The sequence below is a fragment of the Danio rerio genome, chromosome 25 (genome assembly GCF_052040795.2).
Source record: "Danio rerio strain M-AB ecotype USA chromosome 25, GRCz13ab, whole genome shotgun sequence".
Classification (NCBI taxonomy): Eukaryota; Metazoa; Chordata; class Actinopteri; order Cypriniformes; family Danionidae; genus Danio; species Danio rerio.
This window is the reverse complement of record NC_141045.1, coordinates 20877386-20894516: the sequence shown is the minus strand read 5'-3', so window position 1 is coordinate 20894516 and position 17131 is coordinate 20877386. Positions and strand designations below refer to the sequence as shown.

Sequence of the window (17131 nt, the reverse complement as noted above, 5' to 3'; positions counted from 1 at the left end):
CAGTACTATAGTGGGCGATATCTGTCCACTGTTTTTTCAGATCTGAAGAATAGAAGAAGTCGTCCATAGAGCGGCATGATTATTTAACAGGTTCAATGTTTATTTAAAAATACAGTTTGCTTTATAATCTGTAGCTTTAGTCATTTTGTCCATCCCACCTTATGATTTCCGTTCGAGTAACTGAGATGTAAACATGTCAACGCTAGTGTTGGACAATGGCGCGTACTTCGCTAAAATCGGGTACAGTCATGAGAAAGTCAGGTATGGTGTTTTTATTATGCCTTTTCTCATCATGTAAGACACGTTACGTGGTTTCTAGCCGATATAGTAACGTTGTTACTGAATGTTTTCTTTTCTGTGTAGTGTTATTCCAAATAGCCAGTTCCGCACGAAGACCTCCAGGCTGAAAACATTCACTGCAAACCAGCTGGACGAAATCAAAGACCCGTCTGGACTCTTCTACATTCTCCCGTTTCAAAAGGTATCTCCATGATTCATATTAAGACACGTTCTCTGCGATGAATATATGGAATTGTGTTTTATTTAATATATTTTTCTGCATGAACATCAGGGTTATCTTGTAAACTGGGATGTGCAGCGCAAGGTTTGGGATCATCTGTTTGGAAAAGAGATGTTCAAGGTACTTGAGTGAAATATTACACAATACCGGTTATTAAATGTAATAAATGTACTCTATGATATGGAAGATTTTTTCCACCACTGAATTTAAATTCATATGATGAATTCTGACTTTTCCTTTTAAAATAAGGAAAGTTATAAACTGCTGTTCTGAAAGAATCTAACTCTTATTTTAATAAATAAAATAAAAATAGTAGGAAATCTGCTCACAAACTGAATGGGAAAAAACTAAGAGAAAAAAATGCAAGACATTTACATCAGAATTGAGAGAATCAAATTCAGAAAAGCAAATTTTAACTCAGTTCCAAACTTATAAAAACAAAAATAGATTAGATTCAGCTTTATTGTCATTACACCTGTACAAGTCCAAGGCACCGAAATGCAGCAAATGCAGGATATAGGTACGAGTAGGGCCAGACAGAATCTGGATAAATTTTTGCCATTTCTGCACCGATTTGTTAAAAATCTGCAGATTTCTGACGATTTTTTTGGGGGGGAGGATCATTACTAAAATCTTAATAAATTTAATAAAAAGAAATACCTTTTTTAATTTTTATTTAATGTTTACATTGCAAATCAAATTAGATCCACTTTATTTGTTAAACAAAGCAAGTCTCTCATACAATATATCTACTAAAAGACAGAAAATATTGCTTTACAAACTATTGTAAATAAATCATACAAACATTTTCATATTAGTCAATTATATTACTAAAATTAATTTAAAAACTGAATAAATATAAATTTACACACGTTTACACGAGTAAATAAACCAAATTAATGATGTGCTTAAAATCTGCAGAAATCTGCGCGCACAGATTTCGTGTGGGCCTATAAGTTATAAAATGCAATTATAGAAAATCTGCCGATATCTACAGATGGCTGGGCTATGAACACTATATACAGGTTGTATTAACAATAAACGGAGATTAACAATAGATGAATATATGTACAGGTTTCTATTAATAATCAGAATTGTGCAGATAGATAAGAACACACAGTAATTACAAATCTATACAGACAGAGGTTATGTACAATTCAAGATGAATTAGTGCAACGTAGTGCGATGAATATGTGCAATTTGAACTATGTACATTTTAAGTAATAAATATTGCATTATTTATAGCGAGTGTAAGTTATATGGGGAGTGTAGGGGGTGTGTGACGGGGCAAAAGCGTCAGTTGGGGGCAGAGTTCAAAAGAGACAGCTCTGGGGAAAAAGTCAGTTTGCTTGTTTTTGTCCGGGTGGAACTTAAAGTGCCTGCCAGAAAGCCAGATAGAAAACAGTGAGCAGGGTGAGAGGAGTCCTTAAGAATACTGAAATTATAAGAAAACAAAACTATTAGAAATAAAGTGATAATTTTTAGAGAAACAAGATAAAAAAGTACAGAATTGCAAAAAGCAATTTATAAACTGTAAGATTTAAGCCTACAATTTCACTAATTGTAATAAACTCACTAATAAACTTACAATTGTGAGTTTACTGTCCTTCTTGCAATTCCTAAAAATAGTTGCAGTTCTGAAAACAAAACTAATCTGTGATGGAAACTGTCTTCCATAATAAATATATGAAGTCTTCATTCTCTACCCAATATATTATTTACAGGTGGACTTTGCTGATACCAACATTGTAATCACTGAACCATACTTCAACTTTTGCTCAATTCAAGAATCCATGAATGAGATTTTATTTGAGGAATACCAATTCCAGTCAGCGCTCAGAATTAACGGTGAGTTCAGTGTAGCATAAAGCCTTCATTTAATTATGTAGCAAAGTGAATTCAGTGCATCTGATGGCATAATTTATTTTTGCAGCTGGATCTTTGAGTGCTCATCGATACTTCCACGAGAATAACTCTGAGCTGTGCTGCATTGTGGTGGACAGTGGCTTCTCCTTCACACACATTGTTCCTTATTGCAGGGGAAGGAAAATGAAAGAGGGTATCTGCAGGTGAGTTTATAATGTCACAGATCTCACAAATTTTCCATGCACGTAACTAGGGCTGTGCAATTAATTGAAAATTTAGTATTTGATTTAAATTTCGGCTTCTAACGATTATGAAAAAACATTAATTGAGATAAAACGATTGTAGCATCATATGCCGCCCTTTTCCTGTTGTACACATTTGTTGCACGGCAAAGCTCAGTTTCACATGAAAATTACTAAAAGCATGTCCTGTAATGTAACATTTGCAGCACAGGATGCGCATCGTTCATTGATGTACATTCGAATCGTTCATGTTTTTAAAAGCGCGAATGAGACCGCATGCTGTTGTGTTGTGTGTCTCGGAGACGAGCAGAGCACACACATCTAAAGTCATCTCAATCTGAGCGCTTTAATGGTCAAATAGGTGTCAGAGTGTGGTGTTGAGTGATTATTCATATTAACCCTCTTTTGTGTAATAACAAACAAGTTGAGAATCAAAAGACATGTGAAAGAGAAACAATATATCAGCAACGCACTGCTCTTAAAGTGACAGCGCGCAATAATTCTGCTGCCGACTGTTTTTAGCAATCAAACAACAAAAGGAGAAAAATCACTCATTCTTGACTGACAAAATTAATCACTCTTGACTGAAGGACTTTTGTAGCTATTAGTGTTTTTTTTTTTCGTACAGTGAAGATGCTTAAAGCACAGTTTGTTTCATATTTTTATTCTATTGTATTTATTTTCCTTTCCTTATTTACAGGGAGGAAAAAAGCTGTGTATATATATACAGTTGAAGTCAGAATTATTACCCCTCCTGATTTATTAGCGTCCCTTTTCCCCTAATTTCTGTTTAATGGAAAGATTTTTTTAACACATTTCTAAACATAATAGTTTGAATAGCTAATTTCTAATTACTGATTTATTTTATCTTTGCTATGATGATAGCATATAATATTATACTAGATATTTTTCAAAGCATTCAGATTAAAGTGATTTAAAGGCTTAATTAGGGTAATTAGACAAGTCTTTGTATATCAGTAATGCAGAAAATTAAAAATACTTATTGCTCAAGGGGGCTAATAATATTGACCTTAAAATAGGTTTCAAAATATTTAAACCTGCTTTTATTGTAGCCAAAATGAAACAAATAACACTTTCTCCAGAAGTAAAAGTATTATAGGAAATACTGTGAAAAATTCCTTGCTCTGTTAAAGTAAACTTTATTAAAGTAAAATATATATTTTAAAAGTAAAAAATATATGTTAAAGTAAAATATATATATTTCCCAAATAAACCTAATTTGGGAAATATAATATATATAAAAAAGATTTACAGGAGAGGAAATAATTTTGACTTCAACTGATAATGGTTTTGAGTAATCGTGATTATGATTTTTCCCCATAATCGAGCAGCCCTACATGTAACTACAGTTTTCAAAAGAGAATTGTTGTTTTCATTAAGTATTTATATGCAAATAGTTTTTAAGTGATCTACTCTGATGCTGAGTTAAACCGCATGAGCACATCTGACAGAAAAGTCTGAATTGTGAGGTAATAGTCAAAAAATCAGAAGTCATAATTTGAGGGGAAAAAAGACAGAATTGTGCAGTTAAAACACCAAATTGCAAGAAGTGCAATTGTTTAATAGAAATTTAAAACTGAATTGCTATACACACACACAATTGAGGGAAAAAAAGTAAAATTACTCATTAGGCCATCACGAAATCTACAGACTTCCACCAATTTTTAGCCCATTATTAAGTCTATTTATTAACGTGTCTAAATGTGTGTACATTTATATTTATTCAGATTTTAAATTAATTTCAGTGATATTATTGACAAATGAAAATGTTCTTATGGTTTATTAGCTGAGAGCGGCGGGGAGTGTGCAAAGGAGGGGGCAATTTCATTTTAAGGGGGAACTTTCTCTCAGAGAGAAAAAAAGGCACGCGCTCAAGCACCCAAACCCTCTTCTGCACGTGCCTGTTGTTTGAAAAGAAGTAAAATAAATAACTCTGCAAACAGAGATAAACCAACTCTGCCTTTACAGTTCAGTCTGCAGCTGCTCATTAACCCTTGAGTTCACTACACCAGGGGTCAGAAAAACGTGCACCACAGTTGTCATAAATCACAAATGATCAGTGTTTGCAATCATACTGCAAGTGACTTATTTTAGGTTTCAAATGCCAAAAGTAGTAGCAGAACAACTCTTTACAGTTCATAAATCACACCACGGTTGTGAAAAGGGCAGTAATTATGTTAAGCATAATCAACAATGGGCTTACTTCATACAGTTTACACATTGTGTGCATAATTAGACATTTTGTGTTGTCTGTAACTGTAATTTTTCGGGTCAGTTAAGGACCATGGTCTGTTCACACTGCAAATCTGATATTGGCCACATTTATAACAAATATGTGAACAGCTATGCTAAAACATCAGATCTGAGAAAAAATCAGTCTTGAGCAGTAAGCCTCGCAGTGTGAACATAGTCTCATATGAGAGACTTGCTTTGTTTACTATTTATATTATTATATATGAATTTTTTTTCCAAAATTCTGTGCAGAAATAGCAAAAGAATTGTCAGCAGATTCTGTCTGGCCCTTATCATTACTCATTGAATTTATTACCTCTAATACCTGTTTAGCATCCATAAATTGTGGGTTTATAAAGAAGTCTGGGAACTCGCTTTCTTTGACTATCAAGTTTATAAGTATGTTTCTGAAACAATGATTTATGTCAGTATTCATTTACACTCATCTGTGAAAACTTTTTATAATGCTGCATTTTGTGTACCAGGCCAGTACTCAAAACTGTGATTGTTGTGTAAACAGAACAGGCAAACGCCCCTTTTTTGCCTGAAAACATCGTCAAAACAAAACATTGCAAAGTTTTAGTAAAAGTCAGTGATGGGGACACTTTGATATTTTATTGAAAATCTGTTATGTACATTTGAAAACAGCTGCGTGTGTGTAAATTTGTCCCAGTGGCATTTCTAGTGTTAAACTCATTTATGTATACATCCAATAATTTTACAAATCTCTGAATAATTCCTAGAATAAATGTTGGAGGAAAACTGCTCACCAATCATTTGAAGGAGATCATTTCATACAGGTAAGCTCTCTACCATTTGAATAAGAAGATCGTTTGACGCTTCTTCTCCTTGAGTTTGTATTAATGTGTGTTTTAAAGGCAGCTGCATGTGATGGACGAGACTCATGTGATCAATCAGGTCAAGGAGGATGTGTGTTATGTGTCGCAGGATTTCTACAAGGACATGGAGATTGCACAGTATGGTTATTGCATTCACAAGTTATTAAAAGTTGGGTTATAGACTAACAGGGTGTTGAAGTATTAGAACAATTAAAGTGTAATACAGCTTTTAAAAAAATCTCAATACAATGGAATGTCTTGTTGAAATTATATTTTCCTTGAGGTAGAACAAAAAACTATTACAGATTTTTATGGCTTTTCTGAATATACTGACTAAATCATTTGGTTGACATTTAAAAGAGTTAAAAATAGATACTTGGCTTTACTATGCTTTGATTATATGTATGGAGTTCACTTTTGTCAAAGTAATGCAAACAAGCAAACAAAAAAAATTCTCCTTAAAGGTGCTGTATGTATGTTTTTGACTCTTCTAAAGCATAAAAAACATTATTGTTTATCCAAAAAACAATGCTAAAGTCAGTTATTCTGGTTTGAAAATGTGCTCTGCATGCAAAAAACATCTGTCTTTGTTTTGGTCACTTTAACCCATCCAATGCCAGTTTGGCCAATTATATTTCTGCTCCCCCTGCTGCCTTGGTGGAAAACCGTGTATTTTATTCATTCATTCAGTCAGGAAGGCTCTCAAAGTATTCGTCCGTGACTAAAATGCGACCACCGATGGACAGTATCACACTCAAAATGAGAGGCAGATTCAAAGTTCCACATGAAGTGGTTAATTAATTAGCAAATAATATCATTTTTACAAACAGAATTATTAGTTGAGCAGGTTACATTGTAACCTTGTGCCCTAACAACATGCTGTGTGACGAGATTTGCAGTGATAAGCAATTTGGCTGTTTGCACCAGGCAAAACACGACAGAAATTTAAATGCAGCCATTTAGAAGCACACAATATATATGCACACTCACTGCACTCCAACAAAATAGTAAGGTTTAAAATCTAATTAATGCATATTAAACTTCTTCAACGTTGGTAAATGTACATGCTGAATCACTGATATTAGTTGGTATATTAGTCACAGTTCTAAATTTCAATTTCAAACACTTTTGTTTTTAAGATCTGAGGTTGAACTATCTGCTGCTGCTTTCAGTAGTATGGTGGTAAATGCCATGTAAACTGGCATTCAAACTCGCATTGTTTGCATTTAACAGTGAATAAAGCACATGAGGTGTACCTGAGGTGATTTATTGTCAGTTTATCTCGTTTTTAACCCATGAGAAATAGAAGTCTTTTCTAAAATTTAAATTTCAGGTGTGGGTTAGGACAAAAACTTCTTTTAATATGGAGAGTATTCCTTCTATCCTGTGCCGTTGCTTTTATTTAGAGCTCTATTTAAATTTTTGGCTCGATAGTCGGGCACACTTGATAGTCAGGTTGATGTCGTCAATCTGGCAACCTGTGCTTGCGTGTGTTTTGAACCAGGAGATGCCTAGTTCAACCACAGGGTATCAAACTTGCATACTGCACCTTTAATAAAAATGTATTCAGCAAGGACATATTAAACTGCTATTTATGTATGTAGATGTGTGTGAAATATGATTCTTTCTGGTGATTTACAGATTAAAAGGTGAAGATAATACAGTGATGAAAGACTATGTGCTGCCAGATTTCAGCTCCATCAAAAAGGGATTTTGCAAGGTAAGCATTTTAGTGCATTCCAAAGTCTTGTCCAACAGCATTTAACGGTAAAATTGTTAGCAAGTAGAAAACCAATCACTGAACAAATTCAAATCCTAAGAATTAAGAGCACCAAAACATCTCTGCTCTATTTATTGAATTATAAATTAGAGAGAATTATAACTCAAAATTGAGTTGGCAGATATGTTTTAACCCCCTGAAACAGTTTATCTGACTGAAAGAACAGCCTGCTTCAGTTCTGACACCTTGTGGACAAACTAAGCAGTGCAAAAACAAATCAAAGTGCAGTAATTGATACACAAGCATAACAACTTAAGTATACTGTTGTCTTGTATGGCATGTGAAATCTCAAACAGGGTATCCAGTTTTACCATTTTCTGTTTACTTCTGGTGTCCTGCAGCCTCTAGAGGAGATGAATTTCACTGGCAAATACAAGACTGGGGAGCAGATTTTGCGGCTCACCAATGAGAGGTTTGCTGTCCCGGAGATGCTCTTTCACCCCTCTGACATTGGCATTCAGGAGATGGGCATACCTGAAGCTTTGGTCAACTCCATTAACAACATGCCAGAAGGTACATGCCATCCCATTGGGTGTTTTTGAGGTTTAAATTTCTCTAATATATGCCTATTTTTGTATGTCCAGAAATGCAGCCCCATTTCTATAAGAACATTCTTCTTACTGGCGGCAACACTTTGTTCCCTGGATTCAGAGATCGGGTTTATAAAGAAGTCCGGGCTCTCGCTCCAGTTGAATATGATGTTTCTGTCGTCTTGCCAAATAAGTATGTTTCCGAAATAATGATTTATGTCAGTTTTGTCTGAAGGTTTACTGAATTTTTTTATCTCATTTTTATTCTCAGCCCTATTTGCTACTCATGGGAAGGTGGAAAGTTGTTGGCAGAAAACCCTGACTTTGAAGAGATGGCGGTCACCCGAGATGATTATGAGGAAAATGGACATTATATATGCGAGGAGAAGTTTGATATTTGACCTGTGTTGGGATTCTGTCTTTGGGTACAGAAAATCTGAACACTGCACAGGTTTTGTTTGAAACTAAGGTGTACATTGGCATATTTTTTCATTGCACTCATTATTATTCAATAGTTAGCCTGTTTGATTTTCAATATAGCTTTGTATTAAGAAACTTTTTTTGTATGAAAATAATGTGAACTGGAGAAATAAAAATGTTTTTTTTTTTTTACCCTTTTGTTGGTTAAAAAGTGTATGTACTTATATAATTAAGTCTATTTAATGACAAAGCAAGCAACTTGTTTTAAGGTTTTGGGATTTTTAAAAGTGTTTCAATGTAAAGAAAACCTCCAAAATACACTCAATCGTTTGTTTGCTATACTTTACCCATTTGTGTCTTTATATTTAATTTAAAATGCATATTTAAAGAAAAAAAGCTCCTGCTCTAAGCTATAAATCTCCACTTAAACATCAACTAGGAACAGGTTTCTGCATTGGAATATTTTCATTCATAATGATGATAGTGCCTGATGAATACATCATTCATCAAAAAAAAGTTAACTCTTAGAAAAACAACAACAAATCTTTATTTTTATGCACCGTCTTGTCTTAGTATATTACGTAATTATTGTATAATAAAAACAGTGTGTTTTGGATGTGTGCGTCACGTGACCTCGCGCGGAATACACCAGCTCGCGCTCAAAGTAAAAGCGGCGGGAAAGAAGATTCAGTCCACACTGCCGCTAATCATTTGTGCTCGTTTGTGTAAATAAAAGTTTGCCAATAATTTAAAATAATTAACAACTCGTAAAACCCTTACGGTAAAAATATACTTTAGCGAAGTGATTTGGGTGCTTTTCCTGACTGGAGTTAATCGATACCCGTGGAAAGATAACGTGAGGTAAGAAACGGTTCTGTGAAGAAGATAAATATCGTCTGTTCAGGCGCGTACGTTATATGTGCAGAAATATAATTTCATATAACCTCTGGCGTCTGATTTAAATTAAAATTCAATGATTTGATTAACAGGTGGGCGTTTGTTTGTTGGATTATTATTAATATTAATAGTAGCATTAAAACGCAAAATACTCCTCAAAAACCGAGAGAATGGCCGCTGCAGGCAGAAAGCAGAACAAGAAGACCAAACATACTGACGGTGTGGTGACAGACCTGAAGGCGTTTGACTTCACCGTTCTGGAGGAAAAGAAAGAAAGCGGATCTGACGAAGACACGAGAGATGATGGTCTGTAACTTGTGTATGTTTTTAAATACGAAAACTATACTTGAAATAATTGGCTGTGTTGTTTTTATTTGACCCTTGTGTGCTGTCGGGATGTTTTCATCCGCTCGGGGTGATATTTGAGTCTCGCAGTGATTTTTAGTGATAATGTTACATCACTTTGACATTTTTGTAAAATGTATATAACGTATTTGACATATTTTGAAATTTATCAAAAGCGTCAGCAATACTTCTGAGCATATTTACTAACGTTACCCCTTTGTTATGTTATTGGCTGTTTTGTCCCCATTCATTATAATGACATTTTTTTGATTGCAAATCCATGAAACAGTATAATTGTGCTATCTTAATTTTTGCTGGTTTTTCTTGTTGGGAAGAGGTAAAATTTGTCATTTTATAAATAGTTAAAGTTTTTAAAAAAAAAAAGTAGATTCTTGCTTTTATATAGAGTATTTTGTGTGTGTGTGTGTGTGTGTGTGTGTGTGTGTGAGGACCTTTAATAAATGCAAATAAAATTTGTAACAAAATATGTATGAGTAATATGAGATTTATTTAAAACTGATGATGATAATAAATGATTTTGAAATAAAGATAAGTGATATGTTTGAATTTTGTTACTCCAATTAGAAACTCCAATCATTGACAAGCTGAGCAAGAAAAGATCTGCAGATACGTTTGACGATGAATTAAATAGTGGTGTGGGGTGAGTAGAACAATACATAAGTTTAGACAAAGTTATAAAAATCCTTTGGATAGAAAGAAATGATAATTTGCTGACTTTAATCTCAGGAATGAGGTTCAAAGTATGCTGGAAAGATTTGGTGGTAAGTGAAGTTAACAAAAGCATATAGCCTGTTTTAAATAGTTTCATATGAAAAAACAAAACATGATTAATTGTCTATTTAGCGGACATCAGCAAGGCCATGCAGACCAAAAGGAAACGCCTGGAGGTTCTCACCAAAAATTCCTTAAAGGGCAGCACTCAGAAATTGGAGCAGATGTGGAAAACCCAACAGAATCAGAGGTGAATGAAAGACAGGTGTGGAAAATGCCACTTTAGGATATTCAGAAACATAAATGTGTACGTGTGTGTGTTTTCTTGCAGGCAGAAGCTGACCCAAGATCATTCCCAGCAGGTGTTTTCTGTGCTGCAGCAGTGGGAGAGCGACGTCCTGAAATCCGAGGAGCAAGAGGAGAAACTCAATGTGAGACTTTTCACACATACTAAATAAAGATGTCAATTTCCACTAGGCATTGACCTGCTGTCTTCATTAGTTTAAAAACACAGATTTCTGTACAAATTAAAATAGCATCTTCCGATTCTTTTTTTTTTTTTTTTTTTTTTTTTTTTGCTAGTGATACTGTTGTCCTAAAAAGCTAAAAAAAAAAAGAAAAATTAAATTAAGTGAATAAAAAAAATCTTACACATACCATTGGAACGGTTTAACAGAAAATTTTGGGAGTTTTAAAACCTTTTCCAAACCACGGTATATTTTGAAAATGGTTATATCGTCCCATGCTTAATTTCCACAATCACTTAATGAATTAAATGTGAACCTTAATAATGCAGGATGTTTACTTAAAAGGATAGGTCAACTAAAAAGAAAATGTACAGCATCAAGTGGTTCTAAACCTTTATCAGGGTTCGTATGAGTGCTGGAAATCCTGGAAAATGCTTGATTTTTAAGTGCTTTTGGGTTTGGACAAAGTGCTTGAACCTGCTTGAATTTGAAGTTCAATTGCGACCGTTTTGGTTAAATATGTGCCGGAATTTTATCTATGCAAACTCAAAATATATTTAGGAGCATTTGTTTGCGCACATCAGTTTTCATTGCAAAATGTTCACCGCATGCATGTATTTAGGAGTCATTTATGCAAAATGCATATTTGCATCTAAAAACTCTAAACACAGCGCTCAGGAATAGTTTAAAACAGTTGGCATGTTAACTTGCTGCAGTAAACAAAGCCTGCAATGCTTGCCCTGCCTTAAAGCTCTTCTGATTGGCCCACTGCTCTTGAACTAAATGCGAATGGATTGGTTAGTATCAGCTGTCAATCACTCAGTCAGTGCCTTCCTTCAGATGACAGAGTTACAGCCGCGAAAATGTAAAGGTCTGGGTATAAAAGAATAAAAATAACACTAACAGATTTGTTTTAGAAACCACCTAAAGTTTCAAATGATGGCACATCTGATCAGTGATCATGGTGAATGGTAATCCACCATTTACACTTTTCGAAGAGTGGATAAAAGGCTTAAAGTCTGCTATGAAAATAATATAATGATGATAAACACAGCATAAATAAACATAATTTACTGTGGTTGTTAGGTGCTGAAAAAGCTGAAAAATGCACATTAAAAGTGCTTGAAAAGTGCTGGAATTTGAAGTTGGAAAAAGTGTAGGAACCCTGCTTTATGAATTTCTTTCTCCTATTGAACACAAAAGAAGATATTTTGGATAAAGCTGAATACCTGTAACCATTGATTAAGAAGTAGAAAAAACAAATAATATGCAAGTCAATGGTTCCAGCTTTCTTTAAAATCTCTACTTTTGCGTTCAACAAAAGAAAGTCAGAATAAGTAAGAGTAAACCATAAGGTTGGGTGACTTTAAGTTACCTATGTGTCTAATTTTACTTCGAGTACATTAGAGATGCACGATTCTGGCTAAAAATTTTTTTGCCTAAAATAGATTTTCTTACAATTCTGTAGATGTAAAATAAAGGTCAATATAAGTGGGCTATTATTATTGTTATTCTCAAACAGGTGGTAAAACAGCAATAGGCTATGTGTAAGTCGACCATTCGTTAAAAAAAAAAAAAATTGTGCAGAGAATGGTGGACTTGAACAGACTTAAGATTTGTCCTGGTCATTAATGCTGATGATAAGTCTGATGTTGAATTATTGTGTTTGAGATATATGCTTACAATCTGTCATTTTCTGCTTAAAATCTGTCACTGACGTGATTTTTGTGATAACAGAAGACTGGGTGGGTATTTTTGCATTTCGGCAGGTTTTGGATACTTTTTGAGCTGGAATCAGTCAGCTACATCATTCCAACAATGTGTGCGCTTTCGGTTTCATTTTTTGACTGCTAAGAGCGGTTCACTTCCCGCGCGGCTCCCAAACAATTACTCTGTGCCACAAACTGAATGTTATTTACAACTTTATCACCTGTTATTCACAGCCAATGCAGGTTCTGTTCACTAAAGTAGACTTCATTAGTTGACTTAGAGGCACGCGCGCGCCCACCCTCTGGTAACAGCTGTTGGTCAGCTCAGGTCACATGTGATTTTGCAGTCGCAAATACATTACATGAAGACAGAAATGACATTTTTTAGGTGAATTATATCTTATAAATACAGCATGTTACTCTTTCAACACCATTTGGAGGTGTCCACGTTGCTGAACAACGTATGTAAAATAATGTGAAGACTTGTGCAGCCACGATTGCTTCTCTCCTGAACTTGAAAATATGATTGACAGAATCGTAGAAATGCTGGATTAAGATCGTCTAGGGGGTCGAATCGAGATTGCGATCTTTTTACGATTAATTGTGCAGCTCTAGGGTACATGTAGGTAATAAATACACATATTTTACCTATTTTTAGACTCCCCCAACCGCCGCAATCAGCAGCCTGTGCATAGTCATGAAATAAGTAAAGGTGATTCTTAGTTTGACTTTTCGTTGACCATCTACTCTTCACTATTGATCAGAATCGGAATCGGTATTATTGCCAAGTGTGCTTACACATACAAGGAATTTGTTTTTGCTTCAGAAGCTTCCAGTGTAAGGGCTTGACAATAAGGAATGCCCGATGGCCCGGGGCCTGCATGTGAGATGCTTGGGCTAGTGCACAGAATGGTTACTGGCCCGATCAGCCCAGTGCTGCCTTGTCACAAAAGTTCGGCTGTGACTGTCTTTCAATTGCATGCAAATGCAATCTTAAGGTGCTTTAACACATAGATGTTTCTTTTGGAATCGGTCTCGTTTCCACGCGATTAGCACAGTTTGTTTGGCATATGTGAGTCCAGCAATCAGGCTCTGATCCGCGCCAAATCAGTTGGTCCAAGATTGCCTTAATGAGATGTTCTCTGCTCGATAGAGCTGATCGATTGTAGTAGGAAAGCAAAACGGTCCAACGAACCCGGCTATATCACATATGTGGCTATTACACAATCAGAATACACTTACAGCATGATTGTGTGATAGCCACATATACGGCTATATGAAGAGAGAATGATGAGCAGGGCGAGATGTCATTCAGTGTGTGGCTAAGAAATAGCTATTTCTGACATGACGGACAAGATTTTGCCCATTCTGACTAGCTGTTTTCTATCTGTTAGAAAGCCGGTGATCCATTGACAGACAGAGCTTGGAACATCTGAATTTCTGGTTTTGAAATTTAGAATATTGAATTTGATGTTCTATATTTCTTCATTTTGAAAACTTGAAACTGTATTGCTTTAAACCCAATATCTGCAGTCTATGAATTCAGAACAAAAAAAATCAGAATTTTGAAAATATCAGATCATTAATAATCTGCTCTGGCGATTGAACTGATTCTAGGGGTGCTGTCACCCCACAACAAGAATGTCACTGGTTCGAGCCTCGGCTGGGTCAGTTGGCATTTTTGTGTGGAGTTTGCACATTTTCCCTGCTTTCGTGTAAGTTTCCTCTGGGTGCTCCGGTTTCCCACACAAGTCCAAAGACATGCGGTACAGGTAAATTGGGTTGGCCAAAAAAATTGTCCGTAGTGTATGTGTGCGAATAAGTGTGTATGGTTGTTTCCCAGTGATGGGTTGCAGCTGGAAGGGCATCTGCTGTGTAAAACATATGCTGAATAAGTTGTTGGTTCATTCCGCTGTGGAGACCCACTTTTATTAAAGGAACTAAGCCGTAAAGAAAGTGAATGAGTGAATGATTTAAAACTATGCATGTCAATGACGTACAGCCATGCCAATTGACCCTAGATAAGGTGTTTCCATTTAAAAGATTAGTTTGCCACCAATTAATCATTGTCATGGCTAATACAAAATACAGCCCCAAAGTTTTCCAACTTGCAAGGTGTCATTTTGGGGCACTGCATCAAGCTAAGGAATGTTCTTTGGATTAAGGGTTTTGTGAAATGAATTTTTAAGGATATCTTGCGGTCATTTCGAGATATTTGACGTTACCAACCATCTCACACTTTGACTTTGAACCTCTTAATTTGTTTCCACAGAATTTGTTTCGCCAGCAACTGAAGCTTTTCCAGCAGGCAAGGGTTGTGCAAAAGCAAAAGATAAAAACCATCAATGACCTGCATGAGCAGTTCGTCAAGGTCATTAGCACTTTATTTGTGTCAAATTGAACCAAGTGCTTTGATTTTTTTGGCTGACCAGGCAAACTCTTTCATTTCTGCAGAACATAGAGGAGATGGAGAAAAGCCATGAAGCTTTCCTGCAGGGCACGCAGATGGAGCTTCGGAAGGAAATGGCTCTTCTGCAGAAGAAGATTATGATGGACACAGTGAGTGCGCTAATGAAAGTCTGTATATTTTAAAATCAGCTTTATATGGCTAAAAATAGACTTGCACTATAATGAGACATATATGCTATATTTTCAGGATGGTTTAAGCAGGCATTTACAAAAACAACTATTTTTACCTAATATTATATTATATGTTCATTATATGTATATGTACAATTAAAGACAAATATTTCCCAAATGATATTTAATGGAGAGATTAATTCAGCACATTTTTAAATATAGTTTTAATAACTATTGTCTTTTGTCTTTATAATGATGACAGCACATCATTTTATACTAGTTATATTGAAAAATGCTAGTACTTATCTTAAAGTGCAATTTAAGCCAATAGAATCTATTGTAGCCAATAGAAATTATTTATATATAATTATTTTTTTAATCCAGCCAGTCTAAAAGAAATATTACTTTCTCACAAGAAATATATAGGTAATAAATAGGAAATACTGTTAAAATGTCCTTGGTCTGTTAAACATATTTTGGGAAAATGTGAAAAATTATTTCAAAAATAATATATACATTTCACAGTTGATGACAGTAATCATTTTGTCATCAACTGTATGTAAGGATGAATTCATGTGCATTCAGCAGTTATAAATTTTCACTTATTTTTATTTTACAGCAACAGCAGGAGATGGCCACTGTCCGCAAGTCTCTTCAGTCCATGCTGTTCTGAACATGTCTTTCTGACGTGACTTTAACTTCTGTTCTGCTAGGAAGATTTCTTTTTTGATTATGAGTTTATAAGTTATCTCTCTCTTTTAAATCAGTTTATTTGTTTAATTTAACAATTGGAGCTGTTGCAGTATATGCAATTATTCTAATATATGCTTACATGTACATGTATTTTTAATTCCATTTTAAGAATAAAGATCCAATTTAATTCAGTTTCCCTTTCCATGTTCTGAAATTTTCTATTTATACTAAATATTTTGGTGGACATATTTAATTTTATGTCTTTTTTTATAATAATCTATTGAAATTGCAAGCAATATAAAGTCTTAAATTATATATTTTACAATTAAAACGTTTATTAATATATATATATATATATATATATATATATATATATATATATATATATATATATATATATATATATATATATATATATATATATATATAACAATAATTTACAATCATATTTAAAAAATTGTGTAAAACGATAAGTAACTAAAAATCCTTTTTTTATTACATTGTTTACGATTTTTATATAATTTAAAAATATGCAAAAGCACTTATGATTACCATTTATAATGGTAAATAACAATACAAAATGTTATAAAATGCAGAATAGGCATTAATAAAATATATTTAAAAACCAAATAACGTTAATGGTTATGACAATAGGCTGTTAAAAAAATATGGATGACTTTACAAAAAAAAACTGCTGAAAAATGAACTTGGGTATGCAAGGAAGATCTTCAAATGGAGTTGTGGAATCAAACTTCCTGCTAAACATTCAAATTAGCCACGCCCCCTGATCCTCTCATTGACCGCTTGTATCTGCACTGTAACAAAGGCTTGCTAAAATAAATATAAGCACTTACATTTAAAAGCATGCAATATTATACGATTTATTAAAAACAGTGTTGTGTAAACTGTTTTTAGAAATTTACATATAAATAACATGTTGGACTGCAAAATGAACAATCATTCATGTAGTCTAGTCCAGTGGTTCCCAACCTTTTTCTTTGGAGCCCCCCCCATGAACATATACAAACATTGGAGCCCCCCCACCATATAAATACACACGCACGCGCATACATATGTACTGTGTGTGTGTGTATATATATATATATATATATATGTGTGTGTGTGTGTGTGTATGTGTAATATTAATATATAGTAATATGTATAGAAAATATTAATTAATCAGTTTTAACTTGTCTTGGCCTTCAATAAAACCAAAATTTATGTAGGCTTTGTCATACTGTCTAATCTTTTTCTTCGC

At 34.3% G+C, this 17131-nt stretch overlaps 2 protein-coding genes across 2 annotated transcripts; both read left to right on the top strand.

Moving 5' to 3' along the window:
• The first annotated feature begins 51 nt into the window (after nt 1-51).
• Nucleotides 52-8796, top strand: actr6 (actin related protein 6). Its single transcript, NM_199696.1, is given in 11 exon segments — nt 52-261; nt 364-481; nt 572-640; nt 2245-2368; nt 2454-2589; nt 5625-5681; nt 5760-5858; nt 7362-7440; nt 7842-8013; nt 8085-8223; nt 8302-8796. Coding segments are annotated over 11 exon segments (1191 nt in total). The 5' UTR covers nt 52-193; the 3' UTR covers nt 8432-8796.
• A 330-nt stretch (nt 8797-9126) lies between these two features.
• sycp3 (synaptonemal complex protein 3) lies at nt 9127-16064 on the top strand. The gene is made up of 9 exons (NM_001040350.1): nt 9127-9311; nt 9440-9653; nt 10278-10353; nt 10440-10474; nt 10557-10674; nt 10756-10855; nt 14873-14971; nt 15055-15159; nt 15800-16064. The coding sequence occupies exons 2-9, from the start codon at nt 9518-9520 to the stop codon at nt 15851-15853; spliced, it is 723 nt and encodes a 240-aa protein (NP_001035440.1). The 5' UTR covers nt 9127-9311; nt 9440-9517; the 3' UTR covers nt 15854-16064.
• The last annotated feature ends 1067 nt before the right edge of the window (nt 16065-17131 follow it).